General features: G+C 44.9%; 2 protein-coding genes across 3 annotated transcripts in view; both read right to left on the minus strand.

The window, feature by feature from the left end:
• The window catches only part of CEMIP (cell migration inducing hyaluronidase 1), an 857,787-nt gene that overhangs the window by 549,020 nt on the left and 282,692 nt on the right, over window positions 1-26,075 (minus strand). The window lies entirely within an intron of this gene.
• Window positions 1-26,075, minus strand: part of LOC147733310 (cell surface hyaluronidase-like) — a 561,460-nt gene that overhangs the window by 71,126 nt on the left and 464,259 nt on the right. For both annotated transcript variants that reach the window (XR_015308517.1, XM_086957873.1), the window contains exon 19: window positions 10,113-10,298. Coding sequence is in view for 1 of the 2 variants with exons in the window: in XM_086957873.1 (XP_086813999.1) it covers window positions 10,113-10,298 (186 nt within the window). In the remaining variant the exon portion in view is untranslated. The remainder of the gene's footprint in view (window positions 1-10,112; window positions 10,299-26,075) is intronic.

Below are 26,075 nucleotides of genomic sequence, written 5' to 3' on the forward strand. Positions count from 1 at the left end.
GTTGTAGTACTTCCTGGATGATAACCATACGAAACTACTACTTTTTCAAGAATTTGTTGAGGTTTCTTAGGTCTAGGATCGGTCTCCATTTTTTCTCCTTTTTACTTACTAGGAAGAAACAGGAGTAAAATCCTTTCCTTCGTTGACAAAGAGGAACCTTTTCTATAGCTACCTTCTGGAGCATAATTGAAATCTCCCGGAGTAGAATACGTAGATTTTTGTGGAACATAGGTCTGGGAAGGGTTCTTGGGAGGAATTTGACTGAACTCTAGTGAATGACCAAATTGAACTAATTGCAGGACCCAACGGTCCATTGTGATTTGTTTCCAATTTTTTCGGAAAAGGGAAATTCTTCCTCCAACTGTTGAGGACGGTGATGAACTGGATACTGGCGTTAGTGAAAGGTCATTATCGCCAAGCAGCGCCTTTTGCCACGAAAGGAGGGCTTAGTATAGGATGACTGTTGCTGCTGACGCTGCTGGTATTGTGGTCGATACTGATGACCAGAAGAGTAGGAAGATTGGCTTTGGTAATCACCTCTTGTAGAGGATTGTCCCCTTCCTCTTAAGCCACGAAAAGGCGGATTCTTAAAATGCAGGGTACCCAAAGCTCTGGCCATGTCGGTATCCTTTTTAATACCTTGAAAAGCTTCGTCAATGTGTGATCCGAACAGAAGCTGGCCATTGTAGGGCATGTCCAAGATTTTTGTTTGCACTTCTGGGCGGAATGAAGTTACCTTCAACCAACCCTGGCGCCTTAATACAGCTGCGCCGGCCAGTTGGGGAAATTCAGTTGAAGCGATATCCATCGCCCAATCTATTATTTCAGATGCAGAGCGTTCGCCTTCAAGCAAGATCTTTTTTTCTTCTTCCTTCGACTCATCTGGTAAAGCCGCAAGATAAGGAGCGATGTCTGCCCACAGTTGTCTGTTATAACGCCCTAACAGTGCCAAGGAATTGGATGCATGCACCATTAAAGCCGACATTGATGAGAAACGTTTCCCAATGTTATCAAGCTTTCGACCTTCTTTGTCCGAAGGGGCAGCTAGTGGGGCAGAAGGATTTTTCAATTTACGTTGAGCAGCCTGCGTGATGACAGAGTCTGGTTTGGGATGTCCTAACAAGTAAGCTGGAGCTGTATCCGGCGCTCGGTATTTCTTGTCCAGACGAGGCAATACCGGGGGCACCGAGGAAGGGTTTTGCATAATGTTTACACCTTGATCCCATATGTATTCTATAATGGGTATAGATCTGACTGATTTCTTAAAAGGCTCCTTAAAATCGTATAGGAAGCATTCTTGTTGGTGTGACAGCATAGGTATCTGGAAACATTGCGCTGCCCTCTCTACTATGTTGTGAAATCTCCCAATGTCTTCAGGAGGTGAATCAGCCTGCGGAGGCATGGGAGAAGCAGGCTGATTCACCTCCTGAAGACTTGTGCTGGTCATCCACATGAAGTCTCTTTTTACCACAGGAACCACAGGGTATGACATAGTCGTCCCACTCATCATGAGTAGACTGGGAATCATGAAGTTCCTCTTCTTCATGGGGTTCCTCATCCTCGTCATCTGTGGAAGGCAGAGGTGGTGGAATGACTGGCCCTGGCTGTAGATTCAAGGGTGGAAGCTGTGGTCTTGGCGGTGGAGATACAGCTGGAAGTGGAGACTTGGCAGAAGTAGGGAATCTCGGCGTATAGTCCGTAATGAGGAACTGTAGGTCGGAAACTAAAGATGCTGGTAGGCAAACCATGAGAGGCGGAGGCGGATGGTATTCCTCTGGGCAATCATCCTGAACCTCCTGATCATGGTCCTCATAATCCGAACTGTCCTGATACTTTACGTAAAATTCAGATGGGCTTGTCATAGTTCACAACATACTGCCCTCATCAGAATCCTCTTCGTCCAAGAGGTGAGCTGGAGGCAATGGCTGGACCTTACTAGGCAAAGTCAGAGCCGGCATCAAGGTACGTTTAGTTATTTTGAGATGGACGTATGTACTTTTCAAATTAGAAGCCGTCGTCGTTGATGAGCCCCGTCGACGGTGTAGTCGTCGACAGGGAAGCACCGACAGGCACCATGGTCGATGGAGTTCCCGTCGACGGAACCGTTGTCGACGATGTTGTCATCGTCGATGGGGATCTCATAGACAGTGTTGTCGTCAACGGAGCCTTTGTCGATGATGGAGTGGATGTCGACGGGACAGTCTTCGTCATCGGGGCCATCGTCGACACTGTCATCGGCGATCGCAGCGTTGACGGTTGCTTGGAGGTCGACAATGTCTTCTTTATCTTTATCGTCGACGAGACAGACCTACCGGCCGTAGATTTTCTCGTCGTTGAGGCCACCATCGACGAGACCGTCGTCGACGGAGTCAAAGAAGGCTTCTTAAAGGTGTGAACAATCTCCTGAGGAGAAACCTTTGGTGGCAGAGCCTTGGAATGTCCCTCTGAAGACTTTTTATGTGTCTGCTTCTGAGGTGGCTGCGACGAAGGGCATGGAGAAGCCACCCTTGGTCTTTTCTGAGAGGACTTGGAGGATATTGAAGAACTCTCTCTCTCCTCAGAAGACTCTAGTTGGTCTTTGTCATTCAGCCTCTGCAGCCAAATTAAGAGGCGCTCCTCCTGATCTTTGAGGGTCTTTAAATAAAAGGTACGACATACCTTGCAGTCCTTTGAAGAGTGATCCGGGTAAGGGCAGTAGAGACAATCCTTTTGCTGGTCATCCACATGAAGTCTCTTTTTACCACAGGAACCACAGGGCCTAAAAAGGCCTTTATTAGCTGTATCTGCCATGACGAACAGAAGAACTTCACTCAGAAGATGGAAATATATGAGAAGAAACACTGGAAATCCAGAAATGAAGTAAACTGAGCAGAGCTCAGTGGAGACTCCCTTAGCACGACGTGCGGTAGAAAATCTGAGGGAATAGGGCTCCTTCCAGGAAGGTTCTAGAGGGTGGTGATAGTCGATTGGCTCTTCTCTAGAGTTTGGTCCTTTTTGACAAAAGGACATGGATATGTTACTAAAGTGAGGCCTTTGGCCTATTACTCTATATGTCTAATGAGACAATACTTTATTTATGTACCGGGGACTCCCATCCCGACAACGGCAAATGATTCAGGCATATGAATCTATGAAAGATACCCTAATACTGGATAATTGCGAAAGTCATTGACTTTGATATCTTATCTACATCATTTACAATGAACGAGACTTCAGCCAATCAGGCAATAGGACACTTTCGAACTTCCCAGCAGAGGCATCTCCAGATTTTCAAATGAAAATAGTCACCATTTAACAAAAAGGAGAGCCTCTAAGGGAAGGAGGGTGGGTCACATGTGAATCTATGAAAGATACCAATACTGGAGAACGAGAGTTACAGATAAGTAACACATTTTTTCTCCAGTATTGGATCTTTCATAGATTCACATGCTTAAATCAGAATACATAGCAGTTATTTACTGTATATAGTAAAAGTATGTTATTTATTACAATAGCAGATGGTGGGTATAATGGGGGGTATATAAGACTTACCTTATTGGAAAAGATGGCGTAGCACCACTTGTCCCACAGCTTCATCACTGTGCTGCGACAAACCCAGGCAATAATGTTGGGTGAACATATGCCTGTTCTTCCAATTTGCTGCATGGCATATACTCTCAGTAGGCATGCCTGCAAACAGGGCTGCCATTGTAGAACTGCTCTTGTATAGTGAGCTTTAGTCTTTTCCCTTAAGGCCTACCAGCCTTAGGATTACAGAATTGAATGGTTGCAGATACTCAACTGTAGGAAGCTGGCTCGCTATATAGTATACTGAAACAAAATACACTCCGCAGAGAGTCCAATGGGTCCATGATTGGTTTACAGAGGCTAAAGTAGATGATACTAATGATCTCTTGTGTGGTAGTGTTGGCGAGCAATTAGACTTTTCAGAGGGTAGTGCTAAGCATTTGTTGTACTCACAAAGGCAATAAATGAGACACACACTCAAAGAATAAATCCAAGACCAATTTAGAAAAATAATACGTTTTTTAATATACATTTTTGAAGCAAGAATTATGTTCAGAGGTAAGTACTGAATTTCTTGTGAATTTTCAAAGATAAGCAAATAGTTCAAAGTTGTGTGCAATTACACACCTTACAATTCTATGGGAGGAAAAAGCGAGTAGGTAAAGCACACAGCACAGACAATTGTAGGGATCCACCTTCCGGTTTTAGGTTAGCAGGAAGCCAAGGTTCAATGTTCTACCAACAGTTTGCTGGCAGCATACTGAATACAACTGGGAGCAGGAATTGGTGGAGTTGGTGGTTTTACCTACAGGGAAGGGAGGGGCCTCTAAAGATAGGCTGCCTAGGGGGACTTGCGGGCAAGTCAGAGAGCTCCCAAGTGGGGACTTGGGTTGTAAGGGCCTTAGGAACAAGAGAACACAGCCGGTTTGTGGTTACCCAGGCCCGGCGGGCTGGGTGCAGAGCAGGTAGGTTGGCCGGCTGCGGTGCACAAAGGTACTCCAACAGCTGGCAGGGGCAAATTGAGGACTGCTGGGCCTCTCTTGAGGTGGATCTCAGGGGTCTTGATATCCCTGAGCGTCTGCTGGGCTCTGGGACATCTGGAGTCCCGACTGGACTCTTCAATGTTGGCCTTGGGTGCATGGTGTCCGGTACACGGGGGATTGGTGATGCACAGCTACGGTCGGTCCTGGTACCTCCACACTCAATGGGGAGACAGATCTCACTTTCCAGAGCATGAGTACCTCATCCTGGTTGGTTGCTGCACCGATTGGGCCAGGGAGCTGCAAGACGACGGACCGGACTCTGTTGTTTCGGTGCCTGCGGTCTGTAGGGTAGTAGCTCCACTACTCCAAGGGAATTCTTGGGCAGTTGATGAAGGCTGGTAGTCTTCTGGGGTTCATAGAGGCCACACAATCGTAGGATGAGTCAGTTCACCTCGAATGTCGAATCTTGAAGTGGCAGGCTGTTGTTCACACCAAAATTCACAGCAGGCTCTCAGTTCTTGGGTTCAGCAGCTCTCCTTTGTCCTCTCTGCCTTTAGCTCCATTGAATATCTAGTTCAGGGTTGAGGGATGCCATAGAAATACTCAATTTAGGGGCGTTAAGGGGAGTACTGGGTAGTAGCTAATAGGCTGCCTACCTGTAGAGTGACTACACCCTCTATATGATCACTTCCTGTGGGAAGAGGGCATAACCCTGACCCTAATAGGCTAATTCTCTCCAACAGAAGATGGAGGATTCTGAAAATGGGGTCCACATCAGCTAGCTAGCTTTAGGGGTGGTGCTGGCTGCATGTTGGCACACCTAATCTAACTTATTTTACTGTCTGTCATTGCTGCCAAATATTGGGGCCAGGACAGGGAATTGGGCACATCCACTATCTGGATAGGCCTGGGGTCGCATATGGCGGTAGGGCCTGTGGAAGTTTCCCCCCTGGAATGTTCATCTTGCTTGATGGAGGAGAGAAGGCTCTCCCCTCAGGAGGTCAGAAACCGGTCTATGGTGGCTGGCTGGTTGATACCAGCCAGTCAACATACTAGTAGTCTGTACCTCTAAGGTGCCCTCTTTGTGAATTTATTAATAAATCCAGCACTGGCATTAGTGTGGGTTTATTAAGACGATGGACCAGATAAACAACAGGATTTTGCATGCGCAAATGGGTTTGCTACTCGTTTGCGCATGCAAAATCCCTGTGGGCCACGTACTAACACTATTTTGCGAGTCGCCAAAAAAAGCGACTCGCAAAATAGTGTTTAACGACTCGCAATTAGGAAGGGGCGTTTCCAAGGGTGTCCCTTCCTCCTTATGACTTGCAGCCCTGTGTATGAATGATTTGCGACCGAAACACTTGCATTTTACCACCCTCTTCCCCTTTGCAAATACAGGGGAACATTTTTTAGGGGCAGGCAGTGGTCCCAGGGTCCCAGGGACCACTACCTGTCCTTAAAAATGAAACGAAAACATTTTTTTTTTTTTATAAATTCCATTTTCCTTTAAGGAAAACGGGCTGCATTTTAAAAAAACGGCTTCATTTAAAAACAGTACCAGACATGGAGGTCTGCTGAGCCCAGCAGGCCACCATACCTGGGAGGGCCTGCCATTCTCAATGCGGTCGCAAATTGTGAGTGCCTCAATAATATTCATGAGGAATGCAATTTGCGACCCCATTGAGAATAGCAAACAGTGTCCCAGACACTGTTTTACATTGGAAATTGCGACTCGCAAATTGTGAGTAGCAATTACCAATGGTTGTACATCTGGCCCGATGTGTCTGGTAAAAAACACCTTGGGGCACAGTGAAGTCATTATGTAGCTGTGGAACTTGTAATGCCGCGTGCCCAGCCCACGTACTCATTATGACTCCCATGTGCACAGGTAATATCTAAGGGGGAACTTAGATATCACCAGGCCATATCCACTGTCACAGATTTGCCCTCATATGGGTATAGTGCACCCTGCCCTAGGGCTAACTTACCTACTTAGTGCTGGCAGGCATGGCACACAATGATGTTGGCTCTTCGGTTTTCTCTTCACCAAGACATGCAGGCTGGAATAGCAGTTTGCATGAGCTTGGTGATGGGTCCCTTAGGGCGGCACAATTTGAGCTGCATCCCTTAGGGAATCTCTTTAGGTTCAATGACCTAGGTACCAGGGGTATCATTTACTAGGGACCTACATGGGATCCCAAATGGTTTGCCAATTGTGGAACAACTTTAGGGAAAGAACACTGGTGCTGGAGACCTGGTTGGCAGGAACTCTGCACACTTTCAGTTAAAGTTGCACCAGATACCTGGCAAAAAGTGGGGGATGGGTACTGCAAAAAACAAAACTTGTTTCCTACAACCGTTCACAGTCGCAAGAATATTTATACACGTGTGAGGCACAATACTTGAGGATTAGATCATCAATCAGCTAGACAATGGTGGTGATACGCAGTTGTTTACATTTGATGTAAGAAGTGAGGCCATGTGTGGGAGAAGAAGAAGACGACTCAGCTTCAACGTCCCCACCCGCCAGCTCGGCTCCGCCGACCCCGCCCTCGCCACAGTCCCCGCATCTGAAGAGCGACCTCCGGCGTCAGATCGTTCTCCCAGCTCGCTGCCAGGACCTGGAACACCCTCCCCATCCTTCTATGGCAGACCCAAGACCTGCTGACCTTAAGGAGACTCCTCAAGACCTGGCTTTTTGAGCAGTAGCAGCATTCCCTCCCCCCCACCCCCTTGAGACCCTCGCAGGTGAGTAGTGCACTTTATAAATGCTATGATCGATAAATTGATTGATTGATTGATTGATTGATTGATAAGAAGTGTATATCGGCTCACCTGTTTTCACCATACACCAAAGGTGGGTTTTGTTAATTTATAACATTGCACCTCTGTGAGTGTGGCTTGCCTCAAGGAGTTAAAAACCAACAGCTCAGTCCATGGATTAATCCAGGCTGTTTTCAGGTTCCACAGGCATAGAATGCTACACGCCACCAGCCTACTTCTGGTAGACGAAGGCTTTTCCGTCACCTCCAGGGATTTGTTTCTCTGGGATTTTAGCCTAACACGAAAATCTCGAGCACAACCCCTGCCAGGCACAGTGCCCTGCTGGGGTAAATTCAGTTCTTCCTCTGTGAGTTCAGAAGGGGGAAAGCTAGAAAACGGGTCAATTAACAATAATTTATTTCCCCAGCAGAATTAGCGATCTAAGAGTTTTGCCTGCCCTCCTTGAACGCTAGGATTCCCCCAAGCAAGATCTTTTTTTTTTTAGTTTTATATAGCGCGAACTAGAGCCGAAGATATCGGGTATCAGAGCACTTTACATAGCACCAGTTTCGTTACACAAGGACACATTCATTTTTGTTAGGCATGGGGAGATTGAGTGATTTGCCCAGGATCACAGGATGTTGAGCGTCGTTGCCGAGACTCTAACCCGGTTACCCAGCTTCGACGTCGACCGCTCTAGCTGTAGATCTGGTTCTGGCACACAATCACCACCACCACCACCTCGAATCACCAGCCACAATTACTCTTTAGCCCATTGTGCACAACTGACAGACAAAAATGTCCAAGTTTGATAATTCAGGAAAAATAGTTACTGTTTTGACAAATTTAAAAGAAATTACGAAAGGGGACTTAATGTAAAGTCTGACCAGTCAATCATTTAAGTGGATGACAACAAATCACTTTATGAGGGACATATTTATGAACAAATAAATGAAGATGCTCCAGCAAGCTTGTACAGAGAGACAGAAAAGCTAACAGTGTGCAAATAACAAGAAACCAGCGCACACACTGTAGATTGGGATAGAGTAGAGAGGGGTGGATAGGGGAGACTGGTGTTGATTGGAGTGGCGTGAAGTGGGGTAGATTGGAGTAGACTGGAGTGGGGTAGATTGAAGTGGGGTAGCTGGGCAGATTAGAGTGGTAGATTGAAGTGGGGTAGATTGGGGTGGAATTCGGTAGACTGGGGTGGCGTGGGGTAGGTTGGAGGGATACATAGGAGTAGGATAGATCGGAGTAGATTGAGGTAGATTAGAGTAGAGTAAAGTGAAGTGGGAGAAATTGAAGTGGGCGTAGATTAGGTGGATTCTAGTAGGGTAGCGCGGAATGCATTGCGGGTAGATGGGGTGGTTTGGAGTTGGGTAGATCGGGGTAGAGTGGAGTAGATTGGGAGAGTGGGGTAGCTTGAAGAGGTGTGGGACAGTTTGGGAATTGGTGTGGTAGACTTGAATGGGGTGGAGTGAAGTAGAGTAGATTAGAATGGAGTAGACTGGGGTAGATTAGATTGGGGTAGATTGGAGTTGGGAAGTGGAGTATTTGAATTGGGTAGATTGGGGTGATGTAGAGTAGATCCGAGTGGAGTGCAGTAGACTGGGTGGGGTAGATTGGAGTGGGGACATGGCTTATAGAAAAAAAGCATTATGCTGTGGTCAACGCTGGCTGCACCATTTCTTTTTTTTTTTTACTTTAAGCCATGTTGCACAACAGCTCGCGCTGCTGTACAACATTTAGAAAAAAACATTGACAAAGCCAATAGATTTTGCATAGGCAAAACCAATATATTTTGCAAATGCTTGTTTCAATTTGATACTGAGACCAGTGTAAATTAATCTAAATTAATGTAACTCACTTCTATTATTCTTAAGCATGTCAAATTACATAGTTAACGGTCAATGTTAATGTTAATCACTGTCTTTTTCAACATTTTAGACAAAAAGCTCATTGTATGTTTCCTGAAGACCATCTTCGCCTGAGTGCAGCTTTTTGGAATTCTATTCAGATGGCCAGGTGCACATTCATTTCCCTCACATACTCCACCAAAGTCCATGATCTTTTGCACAGACAAACAAGTTACTTGCCTTGTCTGGTCGAGACTCTATCTAGCTGCCGATTCCTCTCCTCAGAATTATCAGACAGAGTCTCTACCAGATAAGGCGTTACTGAAGGTATCTGATAGAGACTTCTAGCTGCAGATTCCTTACCTTAGAAGACATACCCAAGCAACACCACCCACAGGTGGGACTACAAGAAATATTTACACTAAAAAGTCAGGGCAAAGATCACATGCCTACATAGAAGTTTTCGAACGATCAAAGAAGGGACATGTCTTGTAAAAAATCTAATTGAGAATTTACTATAGACTTGGTATTCCAGGAATAATTTTTCCAACAGTAGCTACCCATGTAAGAGAGTGGGTACAGGGAAATTCTAAGAGTGAGCACTCATAGGAGGCATGGGCAACAGGAGGAGGAACCTTTAGCGGTAAGAAGAAACTCCCTCCATAAGGCTATGTGGAGCCGGCAGATGGGAGTAAGGGTGCATGAGCTGTCTTCTGTGCACAGGTAGAGACTGTGACGCACAACATGATTCTGGTATGCTGCTCACTCCCTATCCCTGCCTGCTCAAGGAGTGGCAGCGCTGGCCCAGGGAGGGGGAGAGAGGGTACCCGGAGCTATCCCATGTGGTAGCGGCAAGTAGGAATAAGGGTGCCTAGCCATGCACTGTGCACAGCTGCAGACTGCCAAGCACAAGTTGACACTAGTATCGTATTCACTCCAGATCTCATTCTGCCTTAGAGGACGAAGAGAGAGCAGACGCGAGGGCCAACTTCACACTCACCCTGTGTCTCTGTCCTCGTAGAAGAAGCGCTGCTCCTCTGTTTGACTCAGAAAACGCTGCATTGAAGGCGTGGATGTAAGATGCCGGACTGAGTGAACTCGCCCCGTCTGCCGCTGGTAAACATCGGACACAACTGTGAACGTGGATTCCCTTGGATAACACAGAGCCACATACAGCCAGTCCCCTCTGCAGGGAAGAAAGAAAACACACCATGAAATCCAAGTCGTGTCGTTTATAGGCCGCTTTATGGACCAGTTTACAACTTGTCAAATCTTGAAAGGCACGCCTCAGTATGTGAGGAGGAAGAAATTAGTGAACACAGAACTCAGCCTGTTAGTTACAGTTTTCAATATCTACGTAGAGATACTGGGCATCTGATACACGGGTCAATATCCCCCCCAACAGCAGGCAGATAAAACTAGGCCAGGGCAAAGTTTAATTTACACTAGCGTAATTTGCATCATTCTGGAAATTTTGTATTATGCTTATTACCGTGGCATTTCGCACCAAAATATAGCACAAATAACTGTTTTGCAGTTTGCATGATTACATGTAATTGCATGCAATTTTCACGAAATTATATATAATACCACAAATACAAATGATACAAATTTTGCACACCCATAATTTGTTTTAAATAACCGTGGTGTGTCCTGTTCAAGTGATTACTCAGAGCACCTAAATGTTTGCTTAGGAAAGGCTGAAAAATAAATTGCTACACATTTTCTAAAATCGAATCAAAATACATCGAAAGCCACATTCTTATTGATTGGTGGATGGGCAACCTGGCCAGAGAAGGGCCCACTCAACACCTGCAACGCAAGAACAATGTTTTAGATTTGTATTGAATCCCCAGCTAAGGTTGACCTTGAAAGCTAAACTGGCAGTGACAGCCATTAGGTTCGATTTTCATTTTATGTATGAAGTACAACTCTTTGCAAGGTTCGGCAAAAAAAGTGTCTTTTTTAAGAGTGTAACTCTAGGCTGCATCCTATGGATGCATGAAAACGTTTTGAAGTATTTTATAGTCTATGTGGTCACTCATATAAAAAAAAAGCTTAAAGCTTCTATTTGACAAACTGAAAATATAGGTTGGGCCATACCAGTTTGAATGTCATGACAACGTCTAGTCAGAGTTATCCACGTTTATTAAAAAAAATAATACTCTAGAGAGAAGCACTGATATCTTGTTAATCACTCGGCCAGACATCAGCCTTTTGCCACCATAGCCGCTGTAATGTAAGAAATTGAAAGCTATGTTATTTTCGAAATTAATATAATAATTGGAGCTGGAGGGGCCTGCTACATGATGCTATGTTTAAACGTGTTGCTATTAAGTAGTTATGCTAATGCATTATGTTGGAGTATGGGCACGTTTCAAAGTGCTCACATGTCCCGAAGGGATCGTTCGAGAAAATATATTTTTTAATGACCCTTGTCCTTTTACAACTCCATTAAGTACTCGCATGGTGAACACTCTGTACACAGTGAGCTTTCTGTTGGCTGAGGTGCCCGAGGTGGCAGCGATGGACCATCAAGATTCATCAACAGATGCATGCAAGCCAACATTTTGGAAAGTGGGAGATTAAAAAAGATTAATCTGGAGAGTGTATTTCTCCCAGTGTCTTCTATTGCTGCCAGCATCGGGTCTGTTGGCCTGTATGGGATTTGCAAGCATGCTGCTGCAGGATCGGATATCAGAAATGTAAATATATTTTTTTCCATACCGGTCAGGATCACAGAGAAATTGCTATATGGCAGGCAGAGAAAGTGTAATAAAAATCGTTGGCACTTGTTTGCAGGAGCAGGTTACTGGCAGTGCATACTCGGAGTCGCACAAGAACAGTCCCTGTCGACAGAAGCCCGCCAAGGAATCCGTTTTTACATGCAGGTGTCGGAAGGCGGCAGAATTTCCTTGAAATCAATGATTGGTACTTGGGCAGATGGGGTAACATGTCATCTGCAGCCCGCCCAGTGTTTATGAGTGCTGTCCATGTATACACAAACCTGCTCCCACTTGACAGTAGCCCAGCCTGCACACAGTGCCGTAAAGCAAAATGATGACCCCCCCACCCACCGAGGGATTGGTGAGGGGAACCTGATACTCCCATATTTCACAGAAATTCATAGTCTATGCTGAATGGCAGCCCCCGTGCACTACAGGGGATGCAAGGGCCTGTGTTGGCCCCACCCCCTCACCCCATGGACGTCAGGCAGTTGGGCCTAGAACGTCTGTCTACACGTTGCCGCACAATGTCACGACAAGGACGCACAACTAAACCAGACAAACAGACTCAAATGTGTGGTTTTTCTTGTGTGAATACATGCCGAACATCTCGCACAATTATTCTTAAAACACGTACGGGAATGAGAAAAGCAGATACTAAAACGCTTCACTTCATAACTGTGAACTACGAAAGGGTCAACGAACACAGGCAGCATCACAGGGTGAGGGGATATCTAGGAACCATTTGTTTCATTTTAAAGTGTCTACTTTGCCTTTTCACCTGCCAGAATTATAACAAAGGCCAGAAGCTCTGCAGGGAACAGAAGCCAAGAAGGCTAGAGGCAGTAGTACCTGCCTATTTTCCACTGGCAGTGGCTACTTTCAGGCTCTGAGCTGTTTACGGTCTGCAGGCTCCAGTAGGTGATTCACTGCGCAGACTGCAGTGGTAGATCTGAGACACGCGTAAGTTCACAGATTTGAAGATGTCACGGTCACAGCAGGACCCAAAATTGGTACGCTACTCAGCTGCCATGAATTAAACGGAGGGTGAGAGGACTCCCACTCCCACTTCTAAGCATCCCTCTGAGACAACTTCAAGGCACTTTACAGGCAGTAAGATCCACCTCACTATCTAGTGCACAAGGAAAAAATCCATCTTTCTACACAGCTCCACACACAAACAATACTAGGCCGACACCCAAGACACCCATACAAAGTCCCTCCAAGGGTACGACACACCAGCACCGATATCCTCAGACGTCAACACCACAGCACGCAACCTCCACCAATGGATCGCAAACTGCGCAGACACCCTTGCCCCCTCTCAAGAAAGTCACTGGCAAAAAACACATCAAGAAAGCTAGCTGTTTCACTCTGTGCTTCAAGAGTCTAGACGCACCTGTAGACGGCTCAAGAAGGCCTGGAGGAACAACAGAAACCCCAGAAGCCCAGGCCCCTTCAAAGCAGCCACCACCGCACACCACCACATATTCAGAACCACAAAGAAGAAGGCCCTCCAGGATAGAATCACCAACAATGCACATATTAGCAAAGAACTCTTCAGCATCACCAAGGAGTTCGCCAAACCCAACAGCGAGGCCACAGATGTCCAACCCTCCCAAGACCTCTGCAACAGACTTGGAACCTTCTTATACCACAAGATCAAGACCATCTACGACAACTTCTACATCTAGGACCACCCCACTGTGCCAACAACCACCACAACCGGCGCTGACCCCTCCTGACCGAAACTCCACAGCTGGTCCCCACTCACCATGAACAACACCATAAAGAACATGAAAAGTATCCACTCCGGAGCTCCTTCAGACCGCTGCCCGCACCGCCTCTTCCACACAACCGGCTCCACCATCGCACCTGAGCTATGCCGAACCATCAACTGCTCCCTCAATACCACCACCTTCCCCATTGACTGGAAACATGCAGAGATCAACCCACTCATGAAGAAACCCTCTGCGGACCTGACGGACCTCATGGACTTCTGGTCTATCTCCCTGCTCCCCTTCACAGTCAAAGTCTTCGAAAAAGTCATCAACTTCCAGCTTACCGACTTTATGAAAACCAACCACATCCTGGAAATCTCCCAATTTGGATTCCGAAGCAATCATAGCACGAGACCGCCCTCCTTGCCGCCACCAAGGACATCCGCTCCCTCCTTGACCAGAGTGAAACTACAGCCCTCCATCCTATTGGACCTCTTGGGGACCTTTGACACCGTCTCCCACTGCACCGTAGCCACAAGACTCCACAACGCTGGTATCAGAGACAAGGCCCTCAACTGGATCCGCTCCTTCCTCACTGGCAGAAAACAATGGGTTAGACTCCCACCGTACCTCTTGAAACCGACAGAGATCAGCTGCATTGTACCCCAGTGCTCCTCCCTCAGCCCCACCTTCTTCAACCTCTACATGGGCCCCCTCACAGCCATCATCAGGAACTCCAGGCTCAAAATTGTCTCCTACGCCGATGACACCCAGCTAATCCTCTCACTCACCAAAGAACCCACTGCCAACAGGAACTTCGATCTCCGTGACGTAGATCTCGAAAGCCGCCCAGAGTCTTTTTTCACCTTCGCCAAAAGCAACTTTGCTTCACGCTCCCGAAGCGCCTTCGGATTCATCTTAAAACAGGACTCGCAGTTCTTGACGTCGTGGCCCGATCCAAGACACCACAAACAATCCTTATGTGGGTCAGTGATAGACATCATGCGGGCACAAGACCTACATGGCTTAAAGCCTGTTTTCCTCGACGACATCTCCGGAGAAGAACAAAGTCGCAAGAGAGAAACAGTGACAAATATTAGTCAGAAAGATACTAGGTATCGCTGAAGATCCCGAAAACCGTTAGCGTCGGAGATGCGGAAAAAAGGGAACTGACGTCATCACGCCGGCGTGGGCCTAATATGGGGTCGGTGACGTCAGACGGAGTCGCGCGCGATGCCGTGCTCCTGTGACGTCGCCCACGACGGCGTGCTACGAAGAAAATTTCCGAACGTTGCTGACGCAAGGGGGATGTTCACAAGGTGAGGAATCCACACGGCAGATGTATCTATCAGAAAGCCGTCACCGCCTGGATTGAGGACAGCTGCCTGAAGCTCAACTCGGACAAGACAGAAGTCCTCATCTTGGGAGCCTCCTCCTCCGCTTGAAATGACTCCTGGTGGCCCTCTGCTCTAGGAAATCCCCTTACCCCCACGAACCACGCACAAAACCTCTGCATGGTACTGGACTCCTTGCTCATAGATAAGCACTGCTAGAAAAACACTGTACCCTCTGTCTGCTTCAGCACACTCTGCCTGCCTCGAGAGACCTTCAGATGGATCCCCAACGAATACAAGAAGACAGTCATCCATGGCCTCATCAGCAGCACCCTCTACGACGGCGTCACCCAGAAACTTCGCTGAAAACTCCAGAATGTCCAGAACACCGCAGCAAGACTAATCCTCAACATCCTCCAGCACAGCCACATCAGTTAAGACCACAACCTCCACTGGCTCCCAGATGACAGAAGAACAACCTTCAAACTCTTCACCCACGCCTACAAGGCCCTTCACAACGCCGGACCCGCGTACCTGAATCACAGCCTCACATTCCATGTACCCAACAGCCATCTCTGCTCCGTCCAGCTTTTCCTGGCTACCGTCCCACGAATCTGCAAGACCAGAACTGGAGGAATGTCCTTCTCCTCCCTCACCTCCAAGACCTGAAACACCCTGTCCATCCATCTCAGGAAATCACCCTCGCTGACGCAATTCAGAAAGGACCTCAAGACCTGACTCTTCCATGAACTCAGCACTTAGTCTGATCTGCTATGCTCCCCCCCACACACAGCGCCTTGAGACCCTCATGGGTGAGTAGCCACGCTGGACAAACCCCTGATCGATTGATTGCATCTAGGCATGCTAGGCTCCTATATACCTGCTGTGAGTTAATAATATAACAACCTTAACTCAGCATAGCAAGGTGGAAGGCCTCTTCTTTTTTCTTGCACAGTGAAATTGTCTTTTGTTAATTTACGTGGCAGTATGGGAGTCCTCCTCCTCTTAAACAGCAGGATGAGTTTTAGGACGAAGCCTTCCATATTTCAATGTAAGAGGTGGTCTCCCATCCCTGCATGTTAGAGGAGTCTTTCCACCCTGTGGTGCTAGTAGACTGCTCATTTCTCCCACAAAAAAAGGAATGCTCCTGCCCCAAAATGTAAAAAAGAGGGTTTGCATACCACCATCTAAGAGCAGGTAAATCCAGTGGGAGGATCACTCAGTAGGAGGCCCAGTTGGGGCTCCTCCGCTAAGGCGGAGGAGCATTGCCCCACTGCCCTTAGAGTAGGAGAACGGAAAAATAAAATTATATTAACCCCTTTATTATCATTTTATTTTTCACTACAGAGCTAGGCTTGGGCAGGGCTGGGTTGACAGGGTGGGGGGAGTGGTTTGCACTTCCTAAGTGCTCATGACTGCTTGGCCAGCCCTCTTGAGCCGGCCACACAGTCATGCACACTTTGCATGTTTCCCACCAGGCTGCATTACACAGCCTGTTGAGGAACATTCCCAGGCTCCCATTCCCATCTGAGCACCGAACCATGGAGGTCAGACCATTCATAACACTGTATTGCAGTGCTGTGATTGGCTCAGGGGAGGGAGCCTGTGTGCTTCCTGCTTCTGCAAAGCTGAGGAGATGGCGGTGTAGGAAGGGACCAAAGTGGAATAGAGACATCGGTGAGCAAAAGGTAAGTGTTTTTTTATTCCCCCCACCCTACCACCCCCATTCTCTGCCAGCCACCACAGCCCTCCCACATTCAAGTTGAGCTTGAGTTGAATGCTGGAAGTCAGACACAGAGGAAGGCCTTCCACAATGGAAATGATTGATCCAGCGATGTATGGGAGCATTAAATGGGCTCCTAGGATAAAGTGAGAAGGAACACTGGTGGGGGAAATTCATACCTGGATTGGGATGCAAGAGCCTTTCATGGCGAGTTCTGGGGAGAGGGGGGTGTTGTGAGAATTTGTTATGCTAACGGGGCTAGGCATAACTATGTATCATTTTCAAGGACATTTGGAGTACGGTTTATTTTTTATAAAATATTTGTCTCCAGTGTGTCTAGATAAAGGTTATTTTCCCATCGCCTAGCAGTAGTAACCTATGATATGACATGCTGTGCTTGCAGACATGGCATCCCTCAGAAACACTCCAGACCTAAGTGTGCAATATTCGGAGGTCTGATAAAAAATCAATTGAAAAAATATTGTGTGGACTGAATATCATATAAAAAATTCTGAAGCCCAAAATATTGAGAAAGTACGTGCAAATAGCAGCAGCAGCCTGTCCGTACAGGCTGAGGGCCATGGCGCCCCCACATTGTTTCAGACAAGGCGAGTGTCTGTCAGACTGAGTAAAGGTCAGCCTGACAGACACTCTTCTTGTTCAGATCAGGCACGCAGGAGTTAGACATGAGCTAAATGTGCAGACCCCTGGTGCCTGAGTAGAAATTTGCCAGGGTGAGAAGCTCACAGCCCTGTGGACGTGAACTCCTTAGCCTGACAAAAGTGCCTCGTGATGAGGGGGAGCGTCACTGATTGGCTCTGAGCACTTCAGTTTTAAGCCCTGGAGTGCCCTGGGCCGAATGTCAATCGAGTGACACCTCGTGGGGTGGGTTCAGCAGTCTCCGTGACCCCAGCCCACTGTGTGCAAGGTTGGAACTGCTGCCTTCTCTTATTGGCTGACCATAAGGTCATCCAATAAGGGAAAGTAGCTGTCCTAACCCTCCTGGGACCTCCGAGGTTTTCCTATCAGAGAGCTGCAGTTAAGGTAAGTCGTATGTGTTTTGTTATGTTTGGTGTGTGCGTGTTATGTATGAATGAATATGTGTTTATTAGTGAGTGGTGTGAATGGGTGTGTGTGTGTGTGTGTGTGTGAATGCATGGGTGTGAGTGAGGTGTATGTTTGCCTCTGTGGCACACCTGGGACTCCCGGTAAAATTACCAGCCACCACTGGCAAACACGTAAGTATAAATTTACTCTTCTTAACTCCACATCTACATACCTTGAAGATATTTCTTCAAGGTACGTAGATGTGGAGTTAAGCATAGTAAAACTTTGCGTTCCCACAGAAACTTCCCTTAACAATATTTTTGCCCTCGATATTTTTGACACTGTATTTTGTCCATACCATATTTGTTCTTGATATTTTGTCCAAACATCTCAACGTGCAGAGTGCACCTAACATGATGTACTATACAGCAGCTATGTGCCTGCTTTATTCAGTAAAGACATGCTATAGGGCCTATTCAGAAACTGCATTTTGCAATATTCTTAGTATTACTACAACAGTACTACTGACACAATGCTATTCACAAACCTGCTACGGAGGTCAACACCTCCTCCTCTCCTGTCTTTTATATGCAGAGGTATACGCTCTGGTAGTAAATGAGGGAGTGACAGTGAGGAATGGGTGGAAACTGGGGAATATTTCCTAAAAAGGGGAAGGGGTTAATTGAGGCGAATGGAGGCTTAAAGGAGGAGTTGGGAGGAGTTTAGGGAGGGAGATGCCCACACTCATAAAAAATTAAGCCAATTGCTATTCATAAACTGCAATTCTATAATTACTAAAGCCAAAAAGAGGAAACAAAAGTCATAAATGTATTGCAGCTCAGACCTGGTGTAAGTCCAGCATCCCACAAGACCAACCTCAGGTACTGCTGCACCCTTCTGTAGAAAATAATGGAAGTATGGACTTAAAAGAGAGAGACTTTTAAATGTTTCCTATACTTTACAATAAGGAGGTCCAGGTGAAGTCCTCGTATTTAAAGTATAGGGAAAGTTAAAAGTTGATTTAACTAGATAAAACAGCAACAATATAGTTAATGTTAAATATTAATGTTAATTACATTTATACATTTAGTTTAAATGTAGAACAATATAAAAAAGGCTACAACACTATTCACTTAATTTTGAAGTAAACATTTAATTAATTTAAATACATTAAATTAAATGAAAAATATTTTTAATTAAATGAAATTATTTTTCTGAAATTTAAATAAAACAAACCCAAGACGTATGTATCACTAAATATTAAAAGTGGTGTGTAGAATTAATTATGAGTAATTGAATTATATTTTAATGAAAAATTAAAGAAAGATATTAAAACATTTACAATTGAATGAATATCTTTTTAGATACTTTTTTAACATTAAATCAAATTCATTCATATTTTTTAAAAGTCAAATCAAATTCTTTGAATTTAGCATACTTTCTTATGGGTTCTTATTTAAGTGACTTCCACCATTTTTCTCTATTGAAGGGTACTGCAGTACCAATGGTTAGCATTGTGTTGTGCTGGACTTACTACTGCTCCTCATTAGCTGTAGTAACTTGCAGATGCCAATTTGGCTCCACCCTGGTTTTCAGTCGATGGAGATTTGTAAGTCCATATTTCTCACTAACTTTACACTCGTAAATGGGAAATAACCAAAATTAGTAAAGTCACTCAAAAGTGTAAGAGTAAATTTACACAGTAAATTATTCACAAGTGTAAATGTAAGTTACCTTTGTGAATAGCCCCACACGCCGGATGCAACGTGTCCAAAATGCGGCTGCAAGAGCTTTGGTAGGCCTCCCGCAAGTTTGTTTCTGCTGCAGAAACCATATGGAGGGTACACTGGCTTCCCTTTGAGAAACAGATCCAATTCAAGGCTTTGTGCCTCTCTTTCAAGATTGTTAAATCCGCTAGTCCCAGCCTGTTGAGCAATTTGCTCATTTTTTATGTTCCTACACGTAGGCTGCGCTCGGCAGGACAGCAGTTGGTCGTTGTCCCGCGGGTTAAGCGCTGCCGCGCGGGAGGTCGGTCCTTCCGCTGCTTGGCAGCCAGGCTGTGGAACTCTCTGCCGGAGCAGATCCGTGGTATGGATTGTTTATTTGCTTTTAGGAAAGCTGTCAAAACTTTCCTCTTTCCTTTAGCCTAATCTCTGATAGTTCTATGGTTTTCGGTTACTGTACACACCACACTCTGTAGATGCAAGCGCCGGGACGCCCCTTCGCTGGGGCAGCTGTACGCTATACAAGCCATACTAACATAACATAACATGTGTTGTTAAGGTTGCCTACTGAACAGAACACCTGCCCAGCGAGCTTCGGGCTATGAATCCCAGCAAGGTCTTTTAAATCTTCATCTTCTGAGGCTGATAAAATGAGTACTGATTTGTTTGTTAATAATAATGCCTATTGTTTAGGCTCCCTAATGCAGTTATAAATGCAAGATATTAATAGTCGTTAGTACTCTAAATCAATATGCTGAGTAAAGACAAGGCCTATTTGTGGTGATCTAGTGCATGAAGGCAGAAAGAGACAGGAAGTGTGGACTACTGCATCCACTGAACTGTTGGCCTTGTGATATTCATCTCTCCCTCAGTGTAACTTTATTGCTGGGAAGCTGATGAAAGCCTATTGACTTTTCTCGTAAGGGCCAGACTTATGAAGCATTTGTTTAAAATGAGCAGAGCACACTCTTGGGGTATGTTAATGAGACAATGCCAGGAATACTGAAGTACTTGCGCAAAACTGCTTGCGCTGGAAGAACAGGCTCCCCATGGCTCACGGAGAGATCAAGGAGCAAACCTAGTGAATGGGATCAGATACTGTCAGTGGTGTAACGAAACTTGAACGTGGAGGGTCCAGCCCGACCCAGTCAGGCGCTCTCAGGCCAGGGACCTGCCACCCGTGCACAATTCCGACCCAGTCAGTGTACTGTGCTGAGGAGACCCCATGGCACAGCGGGTGCTGCAGGAGCTAATGTTATGCCACTGACTAATGTCTCGATTAGAAGTGCCTCAGAAAATTGCGGCACCCATGCAAACACCGGGAGTTGGCATGGGAGAGTCGGATCTTTCTGACCCCATCAGTTTCCATAGGTTAATATTTGACAGATCAAAAGGCTCAGGAAATACTGGGACATGTGGATTCCTCAGGTTAGTTCATACTTAGACTGGGGAACTCATAATTGGAGGTATCATGTCCATTAAATAGTGGTCCCCAGGGTGTCCTTATTCATTCAGTGGAATAAAGGACAACAACGTATGGAGGTACTCATACACCTTATCTTTCATAAAGGGGGTGACAAGTCTTCACCTGGTGGAAGGGGAAATGGAGGCTATGATGTTTCAAACTGTCAACAGCAGACGCGCTCTAGTTCGATGTCTTACATTTGAATAAAGAGCATACTAATGGGTGACTGGTAAGAAAAAGGATCTCTCTCTCCTGTGAGACGCTCATGGCGGAGTTCACTTTCTTCTCTCAGACTTGAGTCAGAGGAGCGACAGGGATAGCAAAGAGCGATCACTATAGCAAAGGGGCTACCAGGAATCGACCTGGGTCACATATCCTGAGGTGTTACCATGTAGATTATACACTCTGAAGGCACATATCATAGGAACGTTTGATAAGAACAAATAAACATGTAATAATTCCATGATGTAGTATATTACAGCACAGATGCACACACTCCGTCATCGCACTCACATACACACATGCACTAACAGCGCCTTACATACTATGTGTAAAACTAACATTAATGGTGTATCATGCTTGAAGATATTTGAGAAGAAATCTATAGAGGTCTATCGAACATAATATACTTTTGAGGTGCATTATAAAGACAGAGCCTTTATGGGTGTATTACGAATGGACAAACAATGCCATGATGTCAAATTTAAAAATATGCAAACAATGTTATGCGACAAGCACTCCAATCTAATCACCTTAATCAAAATTTTATCAAAATGTAATATATGGTGCTAACCCATATCTTGACTAGCCCCTAGCCAAGTTGATCCAAATTACAGAAAATTCACAGAAACCTGTGGTATGGGGAGCACTGTTCACACATTCACAATTACGTGTTAAATTTTTTTTCTGTTTCCTATCTATATATCTTTCATCAATTTAAAGCATTGTACTCAAAAGCAATTAATATACATGTAGTATTCACAAGCTGTATTGACAGTCATACAGATCGGACTGAGAACATGAAAAAACAACAACAAAACGAATCCTTTTTAAACAATGCTTTGTGTTACATTTCTTCAAAATGGTTTTATTCTTCTTTTTCATCAATGAAAATTAGGATTTCTCAAACATCTTATGAAGCCATGTCCCAATGCATTTCGGTATGCACCTTCTTCAGGGGAATGTGCTACAAATAACATAAAGATCTATCACATATATATCAAAAGAAAACTGTTTACAATTTAATATGACACTTAATTTACATGAACAGAAACCATAGGATCTTAATCAAATGTGCCTACGTTCCTTGTGCAAAATGACCATGCTCAACAAAGTTCACATGCCACCTGTTAATCAAAAACACGGTGTGCAACCAATACTGTCATCACCTCCTATTCGCTACATGCAAATGTGAACCAACGTGCGTGATAAATAAAACCAGGTGTGCTCCCTTGTACTCCACAAATTCAAGAAGTGCCTCATGCACTCTTACCTTCACTAACAGCTGCACGAAATGAAATACCAAACTCTCCTTGTTCTAAAAAGTAACAACACCACAGAGAACCTCATTATACTGTCCCCAATCCAAAGCGTGAAATTAGCCTAATTCAAAGCGACCAATACTCACACGGTCCTATTTAGACCCCACGTTCTAATGCTTGCCAATATATTCCAATACACTCGCGTTTTTCCTCTGAAAGGTAAAAACAGGAAAACTCCTTAGTGTTACATTCTATTTTGCAAGGGTGTTGCTGCAGTAAACCTGCCAGATATATCTCACCTCTTGCATGAAGTTTTCTTCGTGGTTCTGGGGCTCTTTGAGGAGCTTGTTATGGCTCTATCACACAATGTTTGTGAATAAGGTCGACATGTTTCAGCCCTTGTTCGCCAACAGGTCGGGTGGGCTTTCTTCAGGACCAGGGTGAGGTGAAAAGGTGAAGGATACTCCTAAGAATTACTCGGTGTATCTCAATTCTGAACGTCATTCATTAAAGTTCTGACAAGGTCCTTTATTGGTACCTTTGTTTTGGTCTACTTTGACCTCATCGGAATCTGTGTGGGTCAGCGGAGGCCTACTTCGGCCACCTCGTCACTCGACTTGTGCTGACTCTGCCACTGCAGTCCCGGAAACTGCAGTGGCAGAGTCAGCACAAGCTCCTCAATCACCTCCAATAGTTTTATTGTCTCAAAAGACCCCGGAACGAATAAAAATGTTATATCCGGAACCGAGAGACTTTTAAATTCACTTCACTATTTCACGAGCACCATCTCTGGTCACTACTGTTATAGCAAAGGGTATTACCTCCTGGTGGAGGTTGCAAAACCACTAAACCCCATGATTTTGCAAAAACGTGTGTAAGAAGCGGAGAACGAAAATATACCGCACAGAGACAACCACAAAAACAACACGTTAATGAGGGTTTTTTATTGGGACTAGTACCGAGACCGCATACCCAATGTTATGCAGGACAAGTGATCCTCCAATGCAGGATAAGTGATCCTTCAACTTTTGATTAGTTGATATTTATACAAGGGAATTGAACGGATCACGGATTCCTTCCTCCCTCACCATTGATCGAGAAAACAGATTTGTATCAGCCTAAAAGGCACTCTAGTGAAAACGGATTTCATCTGATTATGTCTATTACAAAAGCCTGGAGAAAATGAAATATATAACATAAATGATTTCTGAAATGTATAATATATGTAATAGTGTTGAGTATACCTATTTAGAGAATAATGAAGTAGAGAGGGTTAATAAATACATGTGGTAATCTAGAGAGCTTATGCACTAACATCACAGCAGGGTGTACTGTTAGCTAACTACAAATTCAATGGTTTCCTCATGCAGCAGTATTGGCAATAGACTCACTCTACCACAGGATGTACAAGGTGCAAAGCACATGGGGTGCCTGAAAACAGACAAGCCCCACAACAAAGTTGCAATCATTTTTTGAAAGTTGAACAATGATGTAACAACTTGCTAACAACAATTGCGCACCACGCATTGTACAAATGTTGTGCATATAGCCCTACTGCGTGCACCACTCAGAAACTGGAGCTATTATTCACCCACTCCATGTTAGTTTCTCTCCCATTCAGGCTCAGTTACTTTGTAAATATAGTGCCACAGGAAGAAGTTACCTTTTCCCTCCAGGTCAATAGCTTGCAATGACACCATTAAAACTCACCCCTGCTTGTTTAGATGTATCTCTATCATAAGTATACATTTTCAGCATGTCAGAAAGGTTTATCCTCTGACCTGAATACAATGCATTAAATCCACAATATCTCTTGGTGCATAGCCAGTGATGGTCTTACAAAGCCTTGTCGTTCCTCAACTAAATGTTAACACCTTTTCTCATTACACAGCACCAAAAAAGTCTTGTGGATTAAAATATGAATACTTTATTATTGTGATCCTTCACAAAATGCACGTTTTTTTAGTTCTTTTACTTATTCGCATGCAGTATCATAACTATTCTGATCAATCAATAAAGTGCTTGTTTGCTGACTTTTGGCATGACTGCATGCCCTTCATGAGGGGGATATGATCACATAATCCAATGTCTTCTCAAAAAGAAGATAATCAATATGAAGATCAATATAGAGAACACAAATAGGTAGAGCAAATACGTTTATAGAAATATAGTTTGAGAATAGGAGTATGCATACATTAAGGTTCACTACGCAAAGCACAGAAAATTGTGTTCTAGCCCAGCACCATATTGAGGAAATGGGAGCGAGAATGAAAGAAAGAGATAAGGAGGAGAAGACAGCTAATCGTTTTATCAACTTCTGAGACTTCAGAGCTAATAAAGTCGGCTTTTTGTTTCATAATCAGAACACATGAAAGGTGAGCACTCTTGTAACATACTTCATGGGTTAAAGATCCCTTATTTGCAGCTGAAATAGGTACTATTTCCATGTTTTATAGCGCTTAGTAAGGGCAGAAGGATGCTACTTAGAGCTATGTAAAAAGAAGTTGTTGGTGTTCCACTGGTTGAGGTATACTGTCTTTCTATATAATAGATTACAGACTCGCCTGGACTATGTAACGTAGTTGGAGGCAGAAGCTCGCAACGGAAGGCAGCCTGTGTTGCCCAGCCGAGGCCTGACTCCAGTTACCGTGCTGGACCCCCTGAGAACTCCTCCATACAGACTGGTGTAGGCTGGGTGAGATAATGTCTGCCAGAGGCGCCCTGATGAGAAGACACATGAAGTGTCCAAGACAATATAAGTCAATTTGTACAAACACTGCTGGGCTTATTTAAAAGCTCCTTCCGCCGCCAGTACGTCACTTTTACCCGTATTAAAAGTGACGTACCAGTGGCGCAATGGGCTTGTAACTCTGCCCCTGCACGCAGTGTTAACTCCTGTTTGTCTTAAGATGGCTTCTTCCGAGTGAAGGGGCCGTGTCATCCAGCTAAAGGCGAATAATTAAGTCCTGTGACAGCAGGTCTCTCAGCAATGTCTTGGTGCATAAAGCAGGAGGAATGCCTTCAACAGCACTATCCTGTGCATATGTCTTTTTCATTAACATTTTATTTGTGAAGCACACGTATAAATGTAAACATGAATGTCAGTTATCCTTACTAACCTGTGAGGTAATTATAGCCTGCTCTTCCTTAATTCTTATGTTATGATATAGGATTTGACATGCATATTTTTAGTGATATGGCTTAAAAAGATTTGCCTTACACTGTATGAAAAGACTTCGCAAATTCACTTAGTAGCACTTCTGACCTGTTTAGATCAGGCTGAGCAGCTATTACGTAACTAGGAGCTGAGATTTTGTTTTTCTGAGTCTGTGGCACCTATTAGCAGTGTTTTTAGCCAGAGGCCATCCACATGCATGTTTTCATTTGAATTCACCTTCATAGAAAGAAACCACATACTTAATAAGCCAATGTGGTGACGCAAGCAGTTAGGGTTCCTGATTCCATCAAACTGCCTCCCTAAACCCTGGCCTCGGTGAGAGGATGATAGGAAGGAAGAGCCCTCCTCTTCTGGCACGAGTGTACCCCGAAGGATTGCCAAAACAAATACACACGGTTCCTGGTTGTTCAGCTCATGTGTCCTATTAGCCTAATAGGTTTAGCAAATTTAGCGGCACAAAAATTGAAATTTACCGGCACAAAAATGGAAATTTACCGGCAATTTTGCGGCATTTTATTTGCCCATTTTTCCTACAACACACAAATATCTTCGTTTTTTAAGTTA

The sequence above is a fragment of the Lissotriton vulgaris genome, chromosome 2_1 (assembly GCF_964263255.1).
Source record: "Lissotriton vulgaris chromosome 2_1, aLisVul1.2, whole genome shotgun sequence".
Taxonomy (NCBI): domain Eukaryota; kingdom Metazoa; phylum Chordata; class Amphibia; order Caudata; family Salamandridae; genus Lissotriton; species Lissotriton vulgaris.